Source organism: Vulpes vulpes, chromosome 12 (genome assembly GCF_048418805.1).
Source record: "Vulpes vulpes isolate BD-2025 chromosome 12, VulVul3, whole genome shotgun sequence".
In the NCBI taxonomy this organism is placed as follows: Eukaryota; Metazoa; Chordata; class Mammalia; order Carnivora; family Canidae; genus Vulpes; species Vulpes vulpes.
This window is the reverse complement of record NC_132791.1, coordinates 146,073,971-146,092,776: the sequence shown is the minus strand read 5'-3', so window position 1 is coordinate 146,092,776 and position 18,806 is coordinate 146,073,971. Positions and strand designations below refer to the sequence as shown.

Below are 18,806 nucleotides of genomic sequence, written 5' to 3'. Positions count from 1 at the left end.
ACCATTTTTTTGATCACACAATATTTAAACTATTTTTTTTCATGTTTACAGTGGAATTGAGAAGACAAGCAATCTTACAAAGTTATGTCATTTTTATTTTGTTTTAAGTTACATATAGCACAATATTATTGCCATAGGAATATTTTCAGCATATAATCTGATGAGTTATATTGGTCATTAGGAATAAAATTTAGCAGTAATATTATTCTAAGTGATGCAGTGCTTTGTTTTTCTCCTAATATACTTGTGAAAACATTTGGTGTTTTCAATTTAAAAATTTAATTTGGGTATTGTGATGGATTTTGTAATCTGAGTAGTAAACCCAAGGGTTTAATTTGTGAGGCTATGTAGGATGCAGAAGGATTCAAAATAACTAAAGTCTGAAGAAGAGAAAATAGATCAAGTATAATGATATCCATCATGATACTTTACTCTTTTAAAAAGATATGTTAATTTCAAAGTTAAGAGCTCTTGAAATAAATAATATATTCCTCCAATATTGCTGAGAAATCTTTGAGAAATGACCCATTTATGATTATACAACAGAGGTAAAAGAATATCTTTTGGTGCTATATACTATTTCATTGAGAAATTAAGGCAGAAATCAATATTTGATTCATTGTATTTTCAAATAGTATACATCTGAATTAAAATTTATATTTTGTTAAATATAGCCTAAAATCATAATTGTTACGGTTTTAAAAATCACTATAGTGATTAATCAATTAATTGATTATTATTATATTGATTAATCAATTAATCAATTAATTGATTCTCCACATTGCCCCCCCCCCCATCCTATTTAGTTTGATTACATTTAAAGTGATTTTACTGTAAGCAATACTTCTGTGGAACTGAACATCTTGGGACAGCAGAAAACCCTCCTACCACTCTCTACTCCACAAATATGCACAGATATAATCTCACATGTAAGATGTGACAAATGCAACATGGATTCAGTTCTATCTGCTATCCAAACCTTCAATGTTATTCTTCAATTTCAGTACTACAATAAGGAGTTCAATTCTATTAACTACTTAGTACTAGAAAACAATGTGGAGATTCAAATGCCAGCTCAATCTGTTACTACTTTGTGAACAGGGGCTAGACATGTATGCAAGTGCTCTGTGACTATTTTATCACCCATAAAATGTGAAAAGCTCCTCCTACCTTCCCAGTGTGTGTGTTGTGGGGATCATGCAAACTCTTGTACTTTAAGCATCCTTTCCGTAAACTAGATATTCATGGATTATATCCATATGACATCTGTATGATTCAGTTGAGTACAATCTTAGTGTCTCTCAAACATACATACTTTTTCTGAGGAGGAATTATCTTTTGAGGAGACAAAATGCATGTCATCTTACTGGTTGGTGAAGAATGTCTTCTTCATATGTGAAGAATTGAATAAGTATGAGAACTCGTATAATAATGAGAAAGTTTAGGGATTTTGGTTATCAACAGTCTAAGGTATTATTAATGAAGTCCAGAGCTTCAGAGTTCACACTGGTGTACTCTGGGACTTTGGGACATTTAGTTCCCAAATACGTTGAGTTTGCTTATTGTCTTTTACTTTTTAATTTTTTTTGAAAGCTCTTGACCTTCTGATCAACTTTGCCTCTATTTCTGTCCTTCAAAAGCCTGTTTTCCTTAGCTGATAGAGAAGCAGGGCTTTACTCTATAAGACTATCTCGACCGTGGCCTAGAAATACTTAATAATAGTAGAACTGTTTGAAATTCACACATGTGGAAATGAATGCAATGTGTGTTATATTTTTCCTTTTATTAAAGCTCTATGTAGAACAGAGTATGCTATCGATACTTATATGTTCAGTATGGAATCTTTTGCATGCAGAACTAACGGCTCAGTTTCTGTTACTTGCAGAGTGACATGGTCAATGTATTGATTTTTTTTATCAATCTATTTGCAAAATAGAGATAATCCTTTTTTTATGTGTCACATAAAATTATAGGAGATCAAGTGAGATAATGAATGAGAAAGCTTTGAGAAGGAGATATTGCTTTACAAATACTGAGTATAAGGGTACCTGAGTGGCTCAGTTGGTTAAGCATCTGCCTTCAGCTCAGGTTGTGATCCCAGGGTCCTGCTTCTCCCTCTCTCTCTACCTGCCACTCCCCCTGCTTGTGTGCCCACACTCTCTCTGTCAAATAAATAAAATAAAATCTTTTAAAAAATAAGTAAGTAAATAAATAAATATTGAGTATCAAAGTTCTAACATCATAGTGACATTTTAAAGATATTGTCACTGTTTAAATTTCTGTTACATTATACTATTTTTAAAATTTCTAGTGAAACCACTGCCTCCATCCAGTGTGAAAGCAGAAATTACTGTAAAAATTGGATTATTGAAAATATCTTGGGAAAAGCCAGTCTTTCCAGAGAATAATCTTAAGTTCCAGATTCGCTACGGCTTAAATGGAAAAGAAGTACAGTGGAAGGTACCTTTTACCTAGAAATGTCTTTAGCTTGCCTCACTAAATGTTATTTCTTACAACTATTTTAATAACTGTATTGCACAGGATTTATTTTATTGACATAAAAGTACATCTTCCTGTATTCTGTAATCATTTTTGTTAAATAGATTGCTTTAGGGTCTAACTCTTCTAAGGAATGACATTTCCTGCAATCCATCATTTCCCAAAGCGAGTGTGACATTGATCCCATAAAGTATTCCTTGACAAAAGATTGCATGGCTGAATCAACTTAAGAAACCTGGCATCCCTAAGTGTTCCTAGTACAGAATCACATTATGTTACATATTAAAGATTCAGAGAGGTCCTGCATTAAAGAAGCATTTGTGAATTTATTTGTGACTTTTGTTTCATCCTGTGTTTCACAACTTCATTTTACTAAGGAACCCTTTTTCCTTTAACATCTAATAATATTCTTTAGTACATGCATGTTCAATGAGATACTTTTTTGGAAGAAGCTGCTTTAATCAAACAACCCAAATCACGTCCATAGTGGTAAGCGTGCTATGATGACTGGCCACATCAGTTTTTAGATGGCAGTCTGCGAAGATCCAGAAATATCAGGAACCCTAACTAAGTCATTAGGTAATAAAGATTTTAGCTGAAAGGAATGTGACAGCTTACCAGCTTATTGAGGAGACTAAATATCAGAGATACCACTATGTAACCACTAGGTTAAAATTACTGTGAGTTTTTGTGGCTAGAGGATTAGTGGACAGAGATTAGTAGCAGAGTTAAGAGTGACTGGAGAGTGAGGCTGCCTGTAGGCCAGTCCAGATCTTGTCCTGAGAAGGGAACAAGATGACTAAGACAATCCTTAACTTGAAGAAACTCATAATTCCAAGCCTACTACAAATATTTCTCAAGCCAGAAAACACAAAATCAGTTCTCTCTGAGTTTTGGCATAGTATTAAGGTTGTACGTAGAATGCAGTTCAGGACCTGTTAGCTACGTAGGTGATAGTAATGATTAGTCTAATGTTTGGCCTTACTTTACAGATGTATGAAGTGTATGATGCAAAATCGAAATCTGCCAGTGTCCCGGTGCCAGAGCTGTGTGCAGTCTATGCTGTTCAGGTGCGCTGTAAGAGGCTGGATGGGCTGGGATATTGGAGTAATTGGAGTAGTCCAGCCTACACAGTTGTCATGGATATAAAAGGTCTGTAGAGATTCTGTAAATGTGTCTTAAAAATGCACAAGGGTGTGTTTCAAATATGACTAAAAAAAATTCCTTCTGAAAACATGTATACAACCTAGGCTGCTTGTCGTTTTGCAGTTCCTACCAGAGGACCTGAATTTTGGAGAATAATTGATGAAGATACCTCCCGAAAAGAGAGAAATGTTACTTTACTTTGGAAGGTATTCCTACTTTTTATATTATTCTTAAATTTAATTTTTATACTCATGAAAGATTTACTTTGTTGTTCGTAATCCTGTCATTTTTAGGCTCTGCAGCCCCATATTTTGTTTTCGTTGTGAGATATGGTTGCAGAGAGCTAAGAGGAGGGGGCCCAGGCACAGAGGGAGGAAACTTCATTCTGTTCTCAGCTGAACATATTAGAGCTCGGTCAGCATTATTTTGTAAAAGTCACTTAGACTCTTCAGCCTCAGTTTCCTGATCTGTATAAATGTAGGGCTGGACTGGATTATGCTTACTCAAATCTTACTCCTCACCTACCCAGGGATAGGTGTTCCACACCCTGTAGGGATACACGTATATGTGTTTGTATGTTTTTTTTTTTGTTATTATTTTTGACTTAGAAGAATCTTGGTGACAAAAAAATATATTGAGAGGAACTGTTCCAGTTTATTGTAGAGAGTCATTTTCTGTAGGTTTATAAGGGACTGAAAGCCCTTTAATCTTATTTGAAACAGGTGATGGTAATGTGGCAAGTGGGGCATATTGTTAATACTCTGTAGATTGGAAGAGCAGAATTGGACTAGGCATATATTTTAAACTGGAATCATCAGTGATCTGGTATGATTTTTTTAAACTATGGGACAGAAATTCTGGGGTGCGACCAATATACACGATTCTGATAGCTTCTGCTACTTGAATTAGCAACAGATTAGAAGAAAATAAATGATAAATCTTACTGGGATTAACATAAATGATGATGAACATCTTTTCAGCTCTTTCTTGTTTACAGAACTAGAGTGTTATTCCTTGTTTGCTTTTTTGATGAGGAAACTCTTGACTCCTTGCTGTTCTCTCTTTTCTCTAAAATTAGTGTGAAACTTCTTGCCATGAAAGTGTCCTAATTGTATCCATACTTAATTATCTTTAAATGATTTGTTCTCTGAGACTTAAGGGAAAAAATTAAAAGGAAGAAAATAAATCTCCTGTGTTCCATACCCACCCAGATGCCTTTATTGCATCAGTGGTCAGAGAGGGATCCTATCCTACCTCACCATCCCATCCCTCAGCCTTGAACTAGACAGGGCTTGTCCTGGTCTGACCCTGCCTCCCAGTGGGGAATGTATAAGAAGAGTTCATGAGCTTGGTTGGTATAAAAAGCACTGGAGCCCTTAAACTAATCAATTTTTATGTTTACTACAGCCTCTGATGAAAAATGACTCATTGTGCAGTGTGAGAAAATATGTGGTAAAACATCATACTTCCCGCAATGGAACATGGTCAGAAGATGTGGGAAATCACACTAAATTCACTTTCCTGTGGACAGAGCAAGCACATTCTGTTACAGTTCTGGCTGTCAATTCAATTGGTGCTTCTTCTGTGAATTTTAATTTAACGTTCTCATGGCCTATGAGCAAAGGTAAGAAAGGATGCAGGGTAGTAAACCTATGCCCCTTTTAGTATTTAATCTTTACATAATCCTCCCATTCTAAATGATCTCCAAAAAACCTGCAATTCTCTGAATCTGAGAGACTCTTCTTTTCTGAAAAATAGCAATGCAGATTGTACCCTGATGATGTAATATGGTCCTTGAATCTTCATGTGATAGAACCATGTTGAAATAGTATTATGATAAATGAGAATATTCTAGCAAATCTGATACTTAAACCTTTTAGATCAATGGAAAATGTATGTAAATCAATCTCTTTCCTTGTCTCTTTCTGTGTGTATATATATGTATAAATAAGTACATGTACCTGTGTGGGTTATATTTATTAGATATATATAATAGTATTATATATTATATGGATATAAGTAATTGCTCAGACTTGAAAATTAACCTGTACTTCATTTAATACGAGTGGTGAACCTTCTTTCATTAATTTTGTTATATTTGATTAACTATTTCTCCAATAGGTTATATGCGCCTCAAATGTATTAGATTTTTTAAAATTAATTTTGAATTTAAAAACAAATTTCCTTCTTTTCCCCTCAGTAAATACCGTGCAGTCACTCAGTGCATATCCTTTAAACAGCACTTGTGTGCTTCTTTCCTGGACGCTAACACCCAGTGACTACTATCTGACGTATTTTATTACTGAGTGGAAAATTCTTAATGAAGACAGTGAAAGCAAATGGCTTAGGATCCCTCCATCTGTGAAAAAGTATTATATCCACGGTAAGTTTGCTGTGCTTTAATAAGTTTCTCTTATGGATTGGCATGAGAGTATTTATTAATTTAAATAAGATAGCCAGTTAACGAAAACTTCAAAAATATAGATCTGGTATAAAATGTAGATGTGGTACCATCTTACCACATATAATTCTATCACTTTTTTTTAAAAAGATTTATTTATTTATTTTTGAGAAACACACACACACACACACACACACACACACACAGAGGCAAAGACACAGGCAGAGAGAGAAGCAGGCTCCATGCAGGGAGCCTGATGTGGGACTCGATCCCGGGTCTCCAGGATCACACCCTGGGCTGCAGGCGGTGCTAAACTGCTGCGCCACCGGGGCTGCCTCTATCACTTTATAATAAACATTCAATTCTGTTTCATTCGATCCTTTTTTTAAAAAAATTATATTTATTTATTCATGAGACACACACACACACACACACACACAGAGAGAGAGAGAGAGAGAGAGAGAGAGAGAGAGAGAGAGAGAGGCAGGGAGGCTCCATGCAGGGAGCCCGACGTGGAACTTGATCCCAGGTCTCCAGGATCATGCCCTGAGCTGAAGGCTGTGCTAAACCACTAAGCCACCCGGGCTGCCCTCATTTGATCCTTTTAAAATATTTTACACAGTTGTAATCATATCATCTATCACTTTTCTTCTAATTTGTTCATTTGATATACCACAAACATATTTCTATTTTCTCCCCAATCCTTTTAACCATTATTTTTAATGATCATACAGCATTTTATTCCTAAGTCTATTTAAACCTTTTATTTGAGAACATTTTTGTTGCTTCCAGCTTTACTTTTTTTTTTCTAGGCTATTTTTTAATGGCTTTTTTTTTTTTATCTACCACTAAATTGTTTTCCCAAATCTGTGTACCAACTTATAATGCCAATAACAGTGAGTGGGAATGCCAGGCTAAAGGTATACAAATGTAGGACTTAGTGATGTAGGCAGCATAAACTCCCCAAAGTAGACTGGTTGCCCCAGGAAGTGATTAAAATATGAAGTAAATGTGCACAATACAGTATCTCCAAGTCTGAGTTACATTTTAGTAGGGCACCTAACGATTGCTATGACCCTATTATACAATATCACTCCAGAGACTTTTACTTCTATTTCATTCCAAAGACCCTAGAATTTAGCATCAGAGCAAATAGAAATGATTGTTAGAGAACTAGATTCAATTCATTACTACTGTTTTCCAGACGGTTAGTCTCTGTGCTTTTCTTTAAACCATGGAAATAAATAATTTAGGCTTCAAAGAGATTTATCCCTCGTAGAATATTTATATATTATTAACATTTGTAAAAATGATACATCACTGATTGATTCGTTTTGAACTTTGCTATACAGATGGTTGTCCCCCTGACAGGGGGACCCCTGGATAAGCAAGGGGACTCCTGGCCCCCACCTCCACTTCTTTGTATTTCATAAGACTCAGTCTCTTAGCTGCCTTGAATGGGGGAAAATAAGTAAGCTAAATGCTTATGAAAGGAGAATATTGCTAGCTTTGGGGATATGGGAAGGAAGGTAGGGCATATTGTCCTGGAAAGGGAAAATGGATGTAACATACACTGTGAGCTTGATCAAACTGGGTATCATTGGATCATGCCTTTGATAATTGGAATATCCTGTCTCTGGGTAATATTTTCAAAAATTATTTGAAAATTATTGTTATTAGTTGGAGAATTTGGATTGCTTAGGTTGTTTTTGAAACTCTTCATCATCAGTTTCAATCCATAAATAACTTATTTCTATGTTTGGAAAGATAGGAGAGTCACCTAAAATTTTTTTTATATAGGTTTCACATGTTAATATTAATTCAATAGGAATGACCCTTTAATATATTTTTCTCCTCAGATCATTTTATCCCCATTGAGAAGTATCAATTCAGTCTTTACCCAGTATTTATGGAAGGAGTAGGGAAACCGAAGACAATTAATAGTTTTACCCAAGGTAAGAATTTTCCTTTTGGTTTCTTTTTACACAGATGTGTAGTTTCTCACTCAATTAGCAGTTATATTACCATCTTATTTTCTTTTCAATGGAGTCATGGATGAGTCCAGAGTCTTACATAGATGTGCTAAGGAGTGACAGTAAGGGTATGAGGTTCCTTGGTGGTAGTACTGAAAATTAAAATTTTCAGTCTCAAATTGGGTAAAAAATTAATGGAAACAAAATAAGGGAAAATGTACAGTAGTATAATAAAACATATCATGAAAGACTAATTAGAAAAATAGTAATTTTCTGTTGATATAAATGCATCTACTCCAAACAATATGTTTTGGGGTACATACTTAGGAGCCTTTACATTTTAATCAGTCTTTTAAAGGAAACATTTTTCCTCTAAAAATAAAACTGGAAAAATAGTTATAGAAGTAAATTCACTGTGCCCCTTAAATTCCTGATTCATCTTAATAGAATATCAACATTTTGATTTTGCAATTATTGCATAAATTATCTTCAAATCCAAGCAAACTAATAATGAAGTTTCAAGAGAGAAATATTTTGCCTGGTTTTAGAATTCAAATAATTATAAACATTAAAAAAAATTATAAACATTCATTCATTTATTATTTGACACATACAGGCTGGGCACAACTGGGACTTGAATAGTAAATATCAGTCTTTGTCCTTACGGAACTTAACACCCAGTGCCCGAATGTGAGTGAGAGTAAATAAATCATGTATAATATAATGCAGAGTGGAAGAAGTGCCATGCTTGTGATGAGCACTGGGTGTTGTATGTTATGTGATGAATCACTAAATTCTATTCCTCAAACCAACATTACACTACATGGTAACTAACTAGAATTTAAATAAAAACTTTAAAAAATTACTTGGGCTCAAAAAAACCCCAAAATCAATGAAAAATAAATAACATAAGAGTGGCAATTGGTAATAATTAATAAAAGGACTAATTTAATGATAATAAAAAATAAGTGCCGTGAAGTAAAATAAAGGTAAGATGAAAGGATAGAGTTAAAATGTGATTCTTAGGGGCACTTGATAATGATAATAAAAAATAAGTGCCGTGAAGTAAAATAAAGGTAAGATGAAAGGATAGAGTTAAAATGTGATTCTTTAGGGTAGCTCAGTGGTTGAGCATCTGCCTTTGACTCAGGTCATGATCCAGGTGTCCTGGGATCAAGTCCCACATCAGGCTCCCTGAAGGTTTTTCCCTCAGCCTATGTCTCTGCCTCTGTCTGTGTGTCTCTCATGAATAAATGAATAAAATATTTTTAAAATAATGATAAAATGTGATGCTTTACTTAGGATGGCCAGAATTGGTCTTTTTCTCTGTGCAGGTGACATTTAAGTCAAGCCATGCAGGTACCAAAAGAGAATAACATTTTAGGCAAAGGGATATAGCAAGTACAAAGGTTCTGAAGAGTGAGCATTGCAGGTGGCTCAAGAAAAGCAAGATCAATGTGTGTGGAGCAAACAAGGTAGAGATTGGCAGGTGTTGAAGGTTCGCTTCTCTAGAAGCAGATCCTGAGACAGAGAGTCATCAGAACAACTTTAATTGGCACTTTGACTCATATAACCTAAACTGATCACATGGGATTAGCAAAAAAATATTTATTTATTTATTATTTTTTAGCAAAAAATAATTTTAAAAAATGTTTTGCTAACTTAGAGTAAGCATAATTCTGCATAAAATAATGATTTTATTAATGTGATCATAACTATACTTTTATCTTTTCTTATTTTTATATCTTTAAAGGTAATACAGACTTATGGTGAAATCAGAAAAAGTCTGCTGTAATTTTTGATACAAAAAGATGTTATTATTCCCTCAAGCTTCTGAATCATGTTAATTGTATTTCTTTTTCAGATGATATTGAAAAACACCAGAATGATGCAGGTCTATATGTAATTTTGCTGATAATTATTTCCTCTTCAATCTTACTGCTTGGAATGTTGTTAATATCACACCAAAGGTATTGTACTTGGTGTAATGAATCTTTATGACAAAAGCTGTTGAGCATATTTAAACCTTGATTTAAAACCCAAATCAGAAACATTAAAGTATCCTAAATACATTTATGAGTTATTCAGTATACAATTAAGATGGCCTAAAAAGAAAAGACCTGTTTTCAGGAAACACATTCTGTTTTGCTGGCACAACACAAATGTCATGGAAGAAATTCATTTTTTAAATGTAAATACGTTCAGGAAATAGTAAGCTTATAACAGGAAATCCTAGGGAGTATGTTCTCAGATATGGCAAAAATGGCTTTAGAGCTGTACTATTTGGGTTAAGGACTTTGAGGAGTGAAGATTAGCTCAAGTGGTCAGTTCACTTATGATTAGGAAGCACTCCAGTTTTTAAAAATCAGCAGTGTGTGGTTCCCCAGCCTGTCTGGTTTGGCAAATGGCCTTGAGTTTCTTCTGGTTGCAGGGTGCCATATCACCACGTGCCGAAAGACTTAGACCTATGAAATTATTTCACACGTGTTAAATCTCTGCAGAAACTTTTGTCTAATAGCAAAAAAAAAAAAAGAAGGATGGGAGATTTTAGAATCTGAATATACCTTTTAGTCAAGTGCACTGATGGGGCTATATCAAGTAGAATTGTTTCTGAAACTCTTGATGCCCCCCCCCCCTTTTTTTTGAGAGAGAGAGAGAGAGAGAGAGAGACAGAATGCAGAGGGGAAAGCAGTGGAAGGAAAGGAGGAGAATCTTAAGCAGGCTCCTCACTGGGCCTGCTCCACATGGAGCCTGAGGCAGGGCTCAATTTCACTACTCTGAGGTCATGACCTGAGCTGAAATCAGGAGTCAGATGCTTAACCAGCTGAGCCATCCAAGTGCCCTGATGGCCACTTTTAATATATTATTTCTCCAGAAGAAATCCACACAAAGCCTTTAGCATTGTGCCTGGCACAGAGCTTTCAATAAATATTGGTTATTTTATTATTATAGAGATTATTAACTTTGATCTAGATATAATGTTGGTAGAAATCTTCATGGGATAGCATGAGAAAATGAATCATATTCTACTGAGAAATAGCTGATCTAGAGATTAATTTCTAGTTTATGCATTAACTGTGAATATTCTCAATATGAATGTTTTTTGTTTATCCTTCGTAGAATGAAAAAGCTGTTTTGGGAAGATGTTCCAAACCCCAAGAACTGCTCCTGGGCACAAGGACTTAATTTTCAGAAGGTCCCATTTTCAATTTTTTTAACCCCAAATATATAAGATTGCAATTTAGATGCTCTATGCCTTATGTTAGCATCAAACATTTTTAAGGTTTAAAATATTTTAAGAATAAGGTTTGAATCTTGTATTATTCAATTCATTTAAATATGAGTTCTGTTCATTACGTATTTTCAAAAATAGCAGAATACAGGGATTTGAAATTAGAATGAAACAAAATTCAGTAGGTAGTTTTCCATATGAAAATTAAATATAAATATATGTATATACACACACACATATAGACATCTTCTGTGTCATAGTGTATAATAAATATTAGAATATTAAGGGTTCAATCTGATGGCAAACAGATATTTAGATATACTTTTTTGGTGTAAATCAATTGTCTTTAGGTAAAGGCTGGAATCAATATTTTTAATCCCTCTAATTAGTTTCATAATTATTTAAGTCAATGAAAAACTATATAAATAATACTGTCCTCAAACACTACAACCTGAAAAAATGCAATTATCCTATAAAAGCTTACATTTAAGCACATAGTTTTTTTCAAGCTTAAGTACTTTATAAATTAGGCAGCTATAATAAAATTACTTGTCCAAACATCTTAGAATTTCTCAGAAAACTCTAGAGTTTAACCAATGTTTTATTAATTCTCATAATTTCCCCTGAAGCAAGGTTGGGTTTCCACCCATAAAATTGAGAAAATAGAATTCAGTTTTCATGTAAAAATATATCTACAATGTCTTAAATAGTAAGCATATGGAGGTTATTGAACAGTCTCAATGATTACATCTTTATCCTTAGTTACTGTTAAAAGTCTTTAGTGGCTTCCTTTTAGCTACAAGTTAAAGTACAGTCCCTTTAAGCTAGTACTCAGTGACTTCTCTCTACAATCTGTTACCAACCTACATATTCTATATCTTCTGTGCCTGGGCCTTGGTCATGCCTTTGTGTCCCCTTTACCTCCACAGACCGCCCCTCCTCCACATTGGTGAAAACCTCTTTTTCCCCAAACCTTCCTTTAACAAAAGTAGTTCAGAAGAATTTCTCCCCTTCTAATTTCCAGAGCATTTTACTGTTTAATTTATTGTGAAAGCGCTCTGAGTTCCTAGGGTATGTTTTACCCCTTACAAATATATGTTGAACTCTTGCTACATGGGAAGTATTAAAGTAGAGATTCATTAAAGCATTGCTGGTAATTAAGAGTGCCCATTCATATATGTGCAATTCACTGAGATACAGTATACTCTTATATGCATTAAGATTTTTGCTTCAATCCCCAGTATCTTAGCTTCCTTTCCTGTAAAATGAGGTTTAATGGAACTTACTTCATAAGGTTGTTTTGAAGATTAAAGAAGATGATACTTGTAGCATGGTAAAGTCTCAGTAACTATAGTTATCATTATTTTACATATTTAGATTTTTTTCGGGATCCCTGGGTGGCGCAGCGGTTTGGCGCCTGCCTTTGGCCCAGGGCGCGATTCTGGAGACCCGGGATCGAATCCCACGTCGGGCTCCCGGTGCATGGAGCCTGCTTCTCCCTCTGCCTGTGTCTCTGCCTCTCTCTCTCTCTCTGTGACTGTCATAAGTAAATTAAAAAAAAAAAAAAAGACAATTTTACATATTTAGATTTTTAAAATTATTATTCTTTCAGTTACATGGTGGGATAAAGATCATTATTTCCATTTTATAGAAGAAAAAATTGAAGCTTATAGTGGTTAGGTATCTTGTTTTAGAACCAGGCTTGGCTTGCCCATTTGTGTGACTATGGGGCCTGTTTCACTAGTCATTCTTCTCCAGAGCAGTGACTTTCAATTTTTTTTTTTAAATTTGACCATGACCTACAGTAAGAAATACATTTTACCTTGCAGTCTAGTCCATGCATAGATATCAGTATGCCAAACTGAAATGATTTTGTTATATGCAGTGGTCTGTTTTCAAAATTCTGTTTTCTTTTAAAAAAATACTGGTTGCAACTACTGATGTCATATACTACTGGCCTATGACTTGCAGTGAGAAAAACACTGCTCTATAGCTTATCAATAAACAAATAAGCAAATTTGTGATATTGTAGATATAATAGTACAAACAATTGTAATCTTTCAGCAGAAATGATAAGGTCTTATCCTTAGACCAGGCAGCACAAGATGATCATTCTCTTTATAGAAACTTGAGTTTGTTTTGAGGCCACTCAGTCCCATACTGTAAACCTCTCAGCTATGCCCTTATGCACTTTAAGCCGTGGAATCTTCCTTTCATTAAACAGAACTCATGATTTTTTTCAATTAGTAAAATATTTGTTCCTTCCCTGTCTCTTCCATTATGGATTCACACAGTAACATTTAATGTAGCTATAGTGATATTTAAGCCATATGTATTCATTCATTCAATAAGCACATAGTATTTTTATGTAAGTCTAGGATGTTGCTAGGATCTTGGGAAACAAATTTTTCAGAGATTCTCCTTACTATCTGGGAAATAAGATGGTAAGGTTATAGAGGAGTGGTTGAGTGGAAAGCACAATAGAAGAACTTGTATTCTTTACCATCTCCAGAATAGTTTATTCATTTTAAAATTAATTCATTAGTTCATTTCACTCATTCATTCACAGGCTATTTATTGAATACCTATCCTCTCCTAATCACTATATTATACCTTCAGGTTTTACTGATTAGGAAAACTGAAACTCCTGGAGTGGACAGTCTAGTGTGGAAATAAGCATTAATCAATGATAATGGAAATAATAATGTATATATGATATATATAACATACTAATACTTATATATTACATATTGTGAAAAGAAAAGGATCCAGTGTGCTGAGCTTATTGTGTGGGATGGATGGGGATGAGAGGTAAAGATAGGAAAGCTAGGCTCTGAAAGATGAGTAGTCATTGACTAGTTTTTGTGGTGGAGAGGTAGAGCCCAGACAAAGCCACCTTCAAATACAAAGCCCTGAGGTAGGAAGGATTGTAGCACATTCACAAACTGAAAATAGGGAAATTAAAGGAGGAGACTATTTGTCTTAAATATGAATAGTTCTTTCTTTTAATATGAGCAATTTTTTTGGTAAAAAACTATATATGTAAATAAAAATTTTATTTTTATATTTTTAAAGATTTTATTTATTTATCTGAGAGAACAAGAGAGAAAGAGGGAGAGAGAGAGAAAACACAAGCAGGGGGAGTGGCAGGCTGAAGGAGAGGGAGAAGCAGACTTCCCACTGAGCAGGGAGCACAATTGAAGCTTGTTCCCATGACCCTGGGGTCATGACGTGAGCCAAAGGCAGACACTTAACTGACTGAGCCACCCAGGTACCCCTGTCAATAAAAATTTTTTTTAAATTTTTTTATTTTTTATTTATTTATTTTTTTAATAAAAAATTTTAAATGTCACTATACGAGTATATCTGAATGCAGGGAATAACCATCTTACTGTCCCTTTAAGAGAAGCTCAAATTCTGTCTCTTCAGTGAAGCTCTGAAATCTCCCCTATGTACCACCATGAAAATAGTTTCTAAATGTTTACCAGGGCAGGGAAACAATCAGGCTCACCTCAGCATATGAAGTTTGAACCTGCACCAAGTGATCTTACCCCTTTCTGGAAGATGACCGGCGCAAAGGAACCCCTTGGTGGATAGAGGTTGAGTCAGTGAACGTTTGTAGACTATGTGCTACCCTGCTGTCTCACACACGCACTCTGAAGATGAGCACAATGTTGCAGCAGATCATCTGACAGATATTATTCACAAGGAGAATGAAATATCACTCAATTTTTCCATGTTCTAGTAAACTGAAGAAACGCGAAGAATTTTTGAGATACTGTGGGTGTGAATATATCCTTATTTGTAAGATTGATTTATTTCCCTCTGAAAATATTTGACTTTATAATCTGACAAGATATTATTTGAGCATAACTAGTCTTCAAGATGCTTAGTGTATTTCTAGGGCTTAACAGGTACACAGATAACATAGGCATAATTCAGTTTTGGAATATAATATGAATATTTGAAAAGTGAACGGGAATATGATTTCCAAGATTTTTATTAATGATAAAAATCTGACCTTTTAAAATTCAATAACAAAAAAAATCTCTTCTACTTTAATCTTCTAAATAACTAAAAATATACTTTTTTAAGGAAAAATAATATAGTGTAACTCTTGCTGTATTTCTAATGAGGTTAAGGCAAATTTACTATTGGCTCTTTGCTTTCATATTCATTTATTTTATTTAACTCTCTCGTGGCCTAATAGTCTTATATGTTCTGATGACCAAACTGAGTCTCAGAGTGGTTCAGTAGCTTCTCTTGATCATCTAGTCTCTAGTTGTAAAAACCTGGGTTAAACCCAACTGCATCAGACTCAAACTGCTGCCCATCAGTTCCATATTAACAGTGTATTGTGTAACGTAACTAATGCCACTAAACTGTACACTTAAAAGCAGTTGAAATGCTAAATTTTATGTTATGTATGTTTTTGAAAAATTTAACAAATGAGTAAAAATCGGAATAGACATTTCTGCAAGGAAGATATATAAATGGCCGAAAAGCACTAATGAATATATGCTCAACATTATTAGCTCTTAGGGGAATACAAGCCAAAACCACAAGATACCACTTTACACTAGCTAGGATGGCTATAATAAAAAAGACAGTAAGTATTGGTGAAATGGAGAAATCACAACTCGTACTCTTCCCGTGCAAATGTAAAACGATGCAGCCTTTTGGGAAAATGGTCTTTAATTATTCTTTAGTAGTTAAACAGAATTACTGTATGACCCAACAATTCCATTGCTAGGTATATATCCAACAGAAATGAAATCATGCAGACATTTATACATGAATGTTCATAGCAGCATTGTTCATAATACCCAAAATGTGGAAACAAGCCAAATGACTACCGAATTATGAGTGGATAAGCAAAAGGTGATAAATCCAATTTTAAAACAAAAGGAAACAACAAATACAAAAAAACCTACTGCATATTGCAAAGCAAGTGGACTGTGACAGCCATTGCTCTTAAAAACATTTATAGTATTTTCAGAGGAGATAATTTTTTACATGATTTCTTTAATTTGTTCTCCAAATTCAGATTATTTTTAAACATTGGGGTTTTTAAAAAAATATTGTATTTATTTGAGAGAAAGAGCACAGAAGGAGAGGGAGAAGCAGACTCCCTGCTGAACAGAGAGCCCGATGCAGGGCTCAATCCCAGGACCCTGGGATCATGACTTGAGCTGAAGGTAGATGCTTAACCAACCGAACCACCCACAGGCACCCCTGAGCATTAGTTTTCATGAAACTAACCTATACTTAAAATTCCTTAGACATCCAACTTCATATCTAAAATGGTCCCTAAAATTAATCTTTTCCACTTAGCTTGCAATTTTCATTCCCTTTGGCTTATAATTAATTTAAATCCATATTTGCCTCATATTTTTTTAAATAAAAATTATAAAGTTTGTCCTGCTTGTTACTCTCAGTAGTTTCAGTGCCTCCTTCCCTTCATAGGGGCACCCACTTCCAAGAATATAGTATGTATTTGTCTAGGTTGTGCTTTTATACTTTCCCACACCTGCATAGATGCAACTATGACCAATGGACAATAACACTTTGGGTTATTATTACTGTTCATGACATCCATATCATTCAAAAGTTATTTTTGTTCTCAGCATTGTTTTTTGAGATCTTTCCATGTTGATACAGTTAACATAGTTTTCCTATGTGTACTAGCCCATGATATTCCATCCTATAAATATATCACAATTAATATGTCTATTCCCCTACTGATGGATATTTAAGCTGTTTAAAAGCTTTTTTCTGTTTATTATAAATAATGCTGTAGGAAACATGATTGTTTATGTCTGTTGTCTGGGGATATTATTTTTAAAAAATTTTTCGTATTACCATATGAACAATGTGCATGGTTTACTGGTGAAATAGTATAGAAGAATATTTATGCAAAATACAGTGTCCTTCTCTCCTCCTACCTACCCTTAGTCTTGCTCTCCAAATGCTGTTACTTTAAACTGGTTTTCTTTTAATTTTTCTGGCAGATCACCTTTGTATTTCTAACAATAATATGCTATGGGCAGCCCCGGTGGCCCAGCGGTTTAGTACCACCTTCAGCCCGGGGTGTCATCCTGGAGACCAGGGATCGAGTCCCACATTGGGCTCCCTGCACGGAGCCTGCTTCTCCCTCTGCCTTTCATTCTGTCATGAATAAATAAATAAAATCTTAAAAAATATTATGCTTCTACTACTATGAAATATAGTTATTATGTATTAATTTCTGGCTATAATGAAGGTTTAATCATATATATATATATGATATATATATCATATATATATATATATACTTTTCCTGCCCTTCTCATTCCCCCATGCCCCTACCACATATTGTTTTGTCACTTTTATCAATTTTTTCAGTAATTACTCTGCAACCTCAGAAAAATCTTCTTATATTCCAGTTATTTCCATCAAATAGAGAATACTTCTTGGAGCTCTCCTTTCTCCCCCTTTCTTAAAATAAAATCCATTTCTCCCTCCACTTCCCAATCTCTGTAAGTATAATTCTACGCTTTAAGACAGGATCGATAGTATGCTTTGTGTTATAATCATTTAAAAAATAGAAAGTCAATAAGCTGCATTTACACTGCTATGAATATATAAATACTGTTGTTTGTAGAGCAAGTAATATATTTGATGACACTATTGGGAATACTAATGTCACAGGAGAATATATTTTTTAAAGATATTAGAAATATTTCACCTGTTGGTCAAAATTGTGCCAAATTTTAGGTTGGCTTCATTTTTAGTTTCTGTGGGTTGTTGTTGCTAGTTTTTCTAGGATTTCTTTTTTTTTTTTTTTTAAGATTTTTTGAATTTCTGTGTGCTACTATTATATAAGTTTCTTCACTGGATACTTTTCTAAAATTGCTACAAGCCATCAGTCACTATTTTTCCTGAACAGATTTCGAGTGACTGCTGCTTCCTAAATTCCTTCTCTTTCTCTTTCTTGATGAACTACATCCTTAAGTAACCTCCTAAGAAATGTTATGTGTCAGGTCAGAGTCTCTTCATGCCCGAGATTCTCTTTATTGTGCCTTCATTGATTGATAGTTTGGTGGAGTGTCAATTTCTAGGTTGGACAAGTCTTTTCCAATTGAACTTTGAAATGATTCCTTGCCTTATCATCTAGCACCCAGTATTGCTTCCAAGAAGTCAGATGCCATTCTGATTTTTACTCCTCACTGGTTAATTGCAGTTTTCTTGCATTTAAAGTAGTCTCTCCATTTTTGATATTATAAAATTTCAAGGATGGGTCTAGGATGTTCTTTTTCATTTAACTTGGTCACCATTTGAAGACACTTTTGATTCCATGATTCTGGTCATATCTAAGAAATTTTGTTATTTCTTTACTAATTTCTTCTCTTCCTGTTTCTTTTGTTCTCTCTTTTTAGAATCTGTTAGATGTTGAACCCTCAGCATAGATCTATTTTTCTTATCTCTTTAATATGTTCTGTTTTGGCTTTTGTTTTACATTTGAGACCTTGCTGTATCCTATTCTTTTAGTGCTTCTGTTGAGCTTTTATTTACT

The 18,806-nt window shown here is 34.3% G+C and overlaps 1 protein-coding gene across 15 annotated transcripts in view; it reads left to right on the top strand.

The window, feature by feature from the left end:
- Positions 1-18,806, top strand: part of LEPR (leptin receptor) — a 139,751-nt gene that overhangs the window by 108,895 nt on the left and 12,050 nt on the right. For 12 of the 15 annotated variants that reach the window (XM_072730670.1, XM_072730666.1, XM_072730667.1 and 9 more), the window contains 8 exons: positions 2,312-2,460; positions 3,492-3,651; positions 3,769-3,851; positions 5,053-5,269; positions 5,846-6,028; positions 7,906-8,001; positions 9,884-9,989; positions 11,140-11,215. In XM_072730670.1, coding sequence (XP_072586771.1) covers positions 2,312-2,460; positions 3,492-3,651; positions 3,769-3,851; positions 5,053-5,269; positions 5,846-6,028; positions 7,906-8,001; positions 9,884-9,989; positions 11,140-11,215 — 1,070 coding nt within the window. Of the gene's footprint in view, positions 1-2,311; positions 2,461-3,491; positions 3,652-3,768; positions 3,852-5,052; positions 5,270-5,845; positions 6,029-7,905; positions 8,002-9,883; positions 9,990-11,139; positions 11,216-14,739; positions 17,456-18,806 lie in introns of those variants that run through there. The other 3 variants (XM_072730672.1, XM_072730673.1, XM_072730671.1) reach the window with 2 other exon arrangements.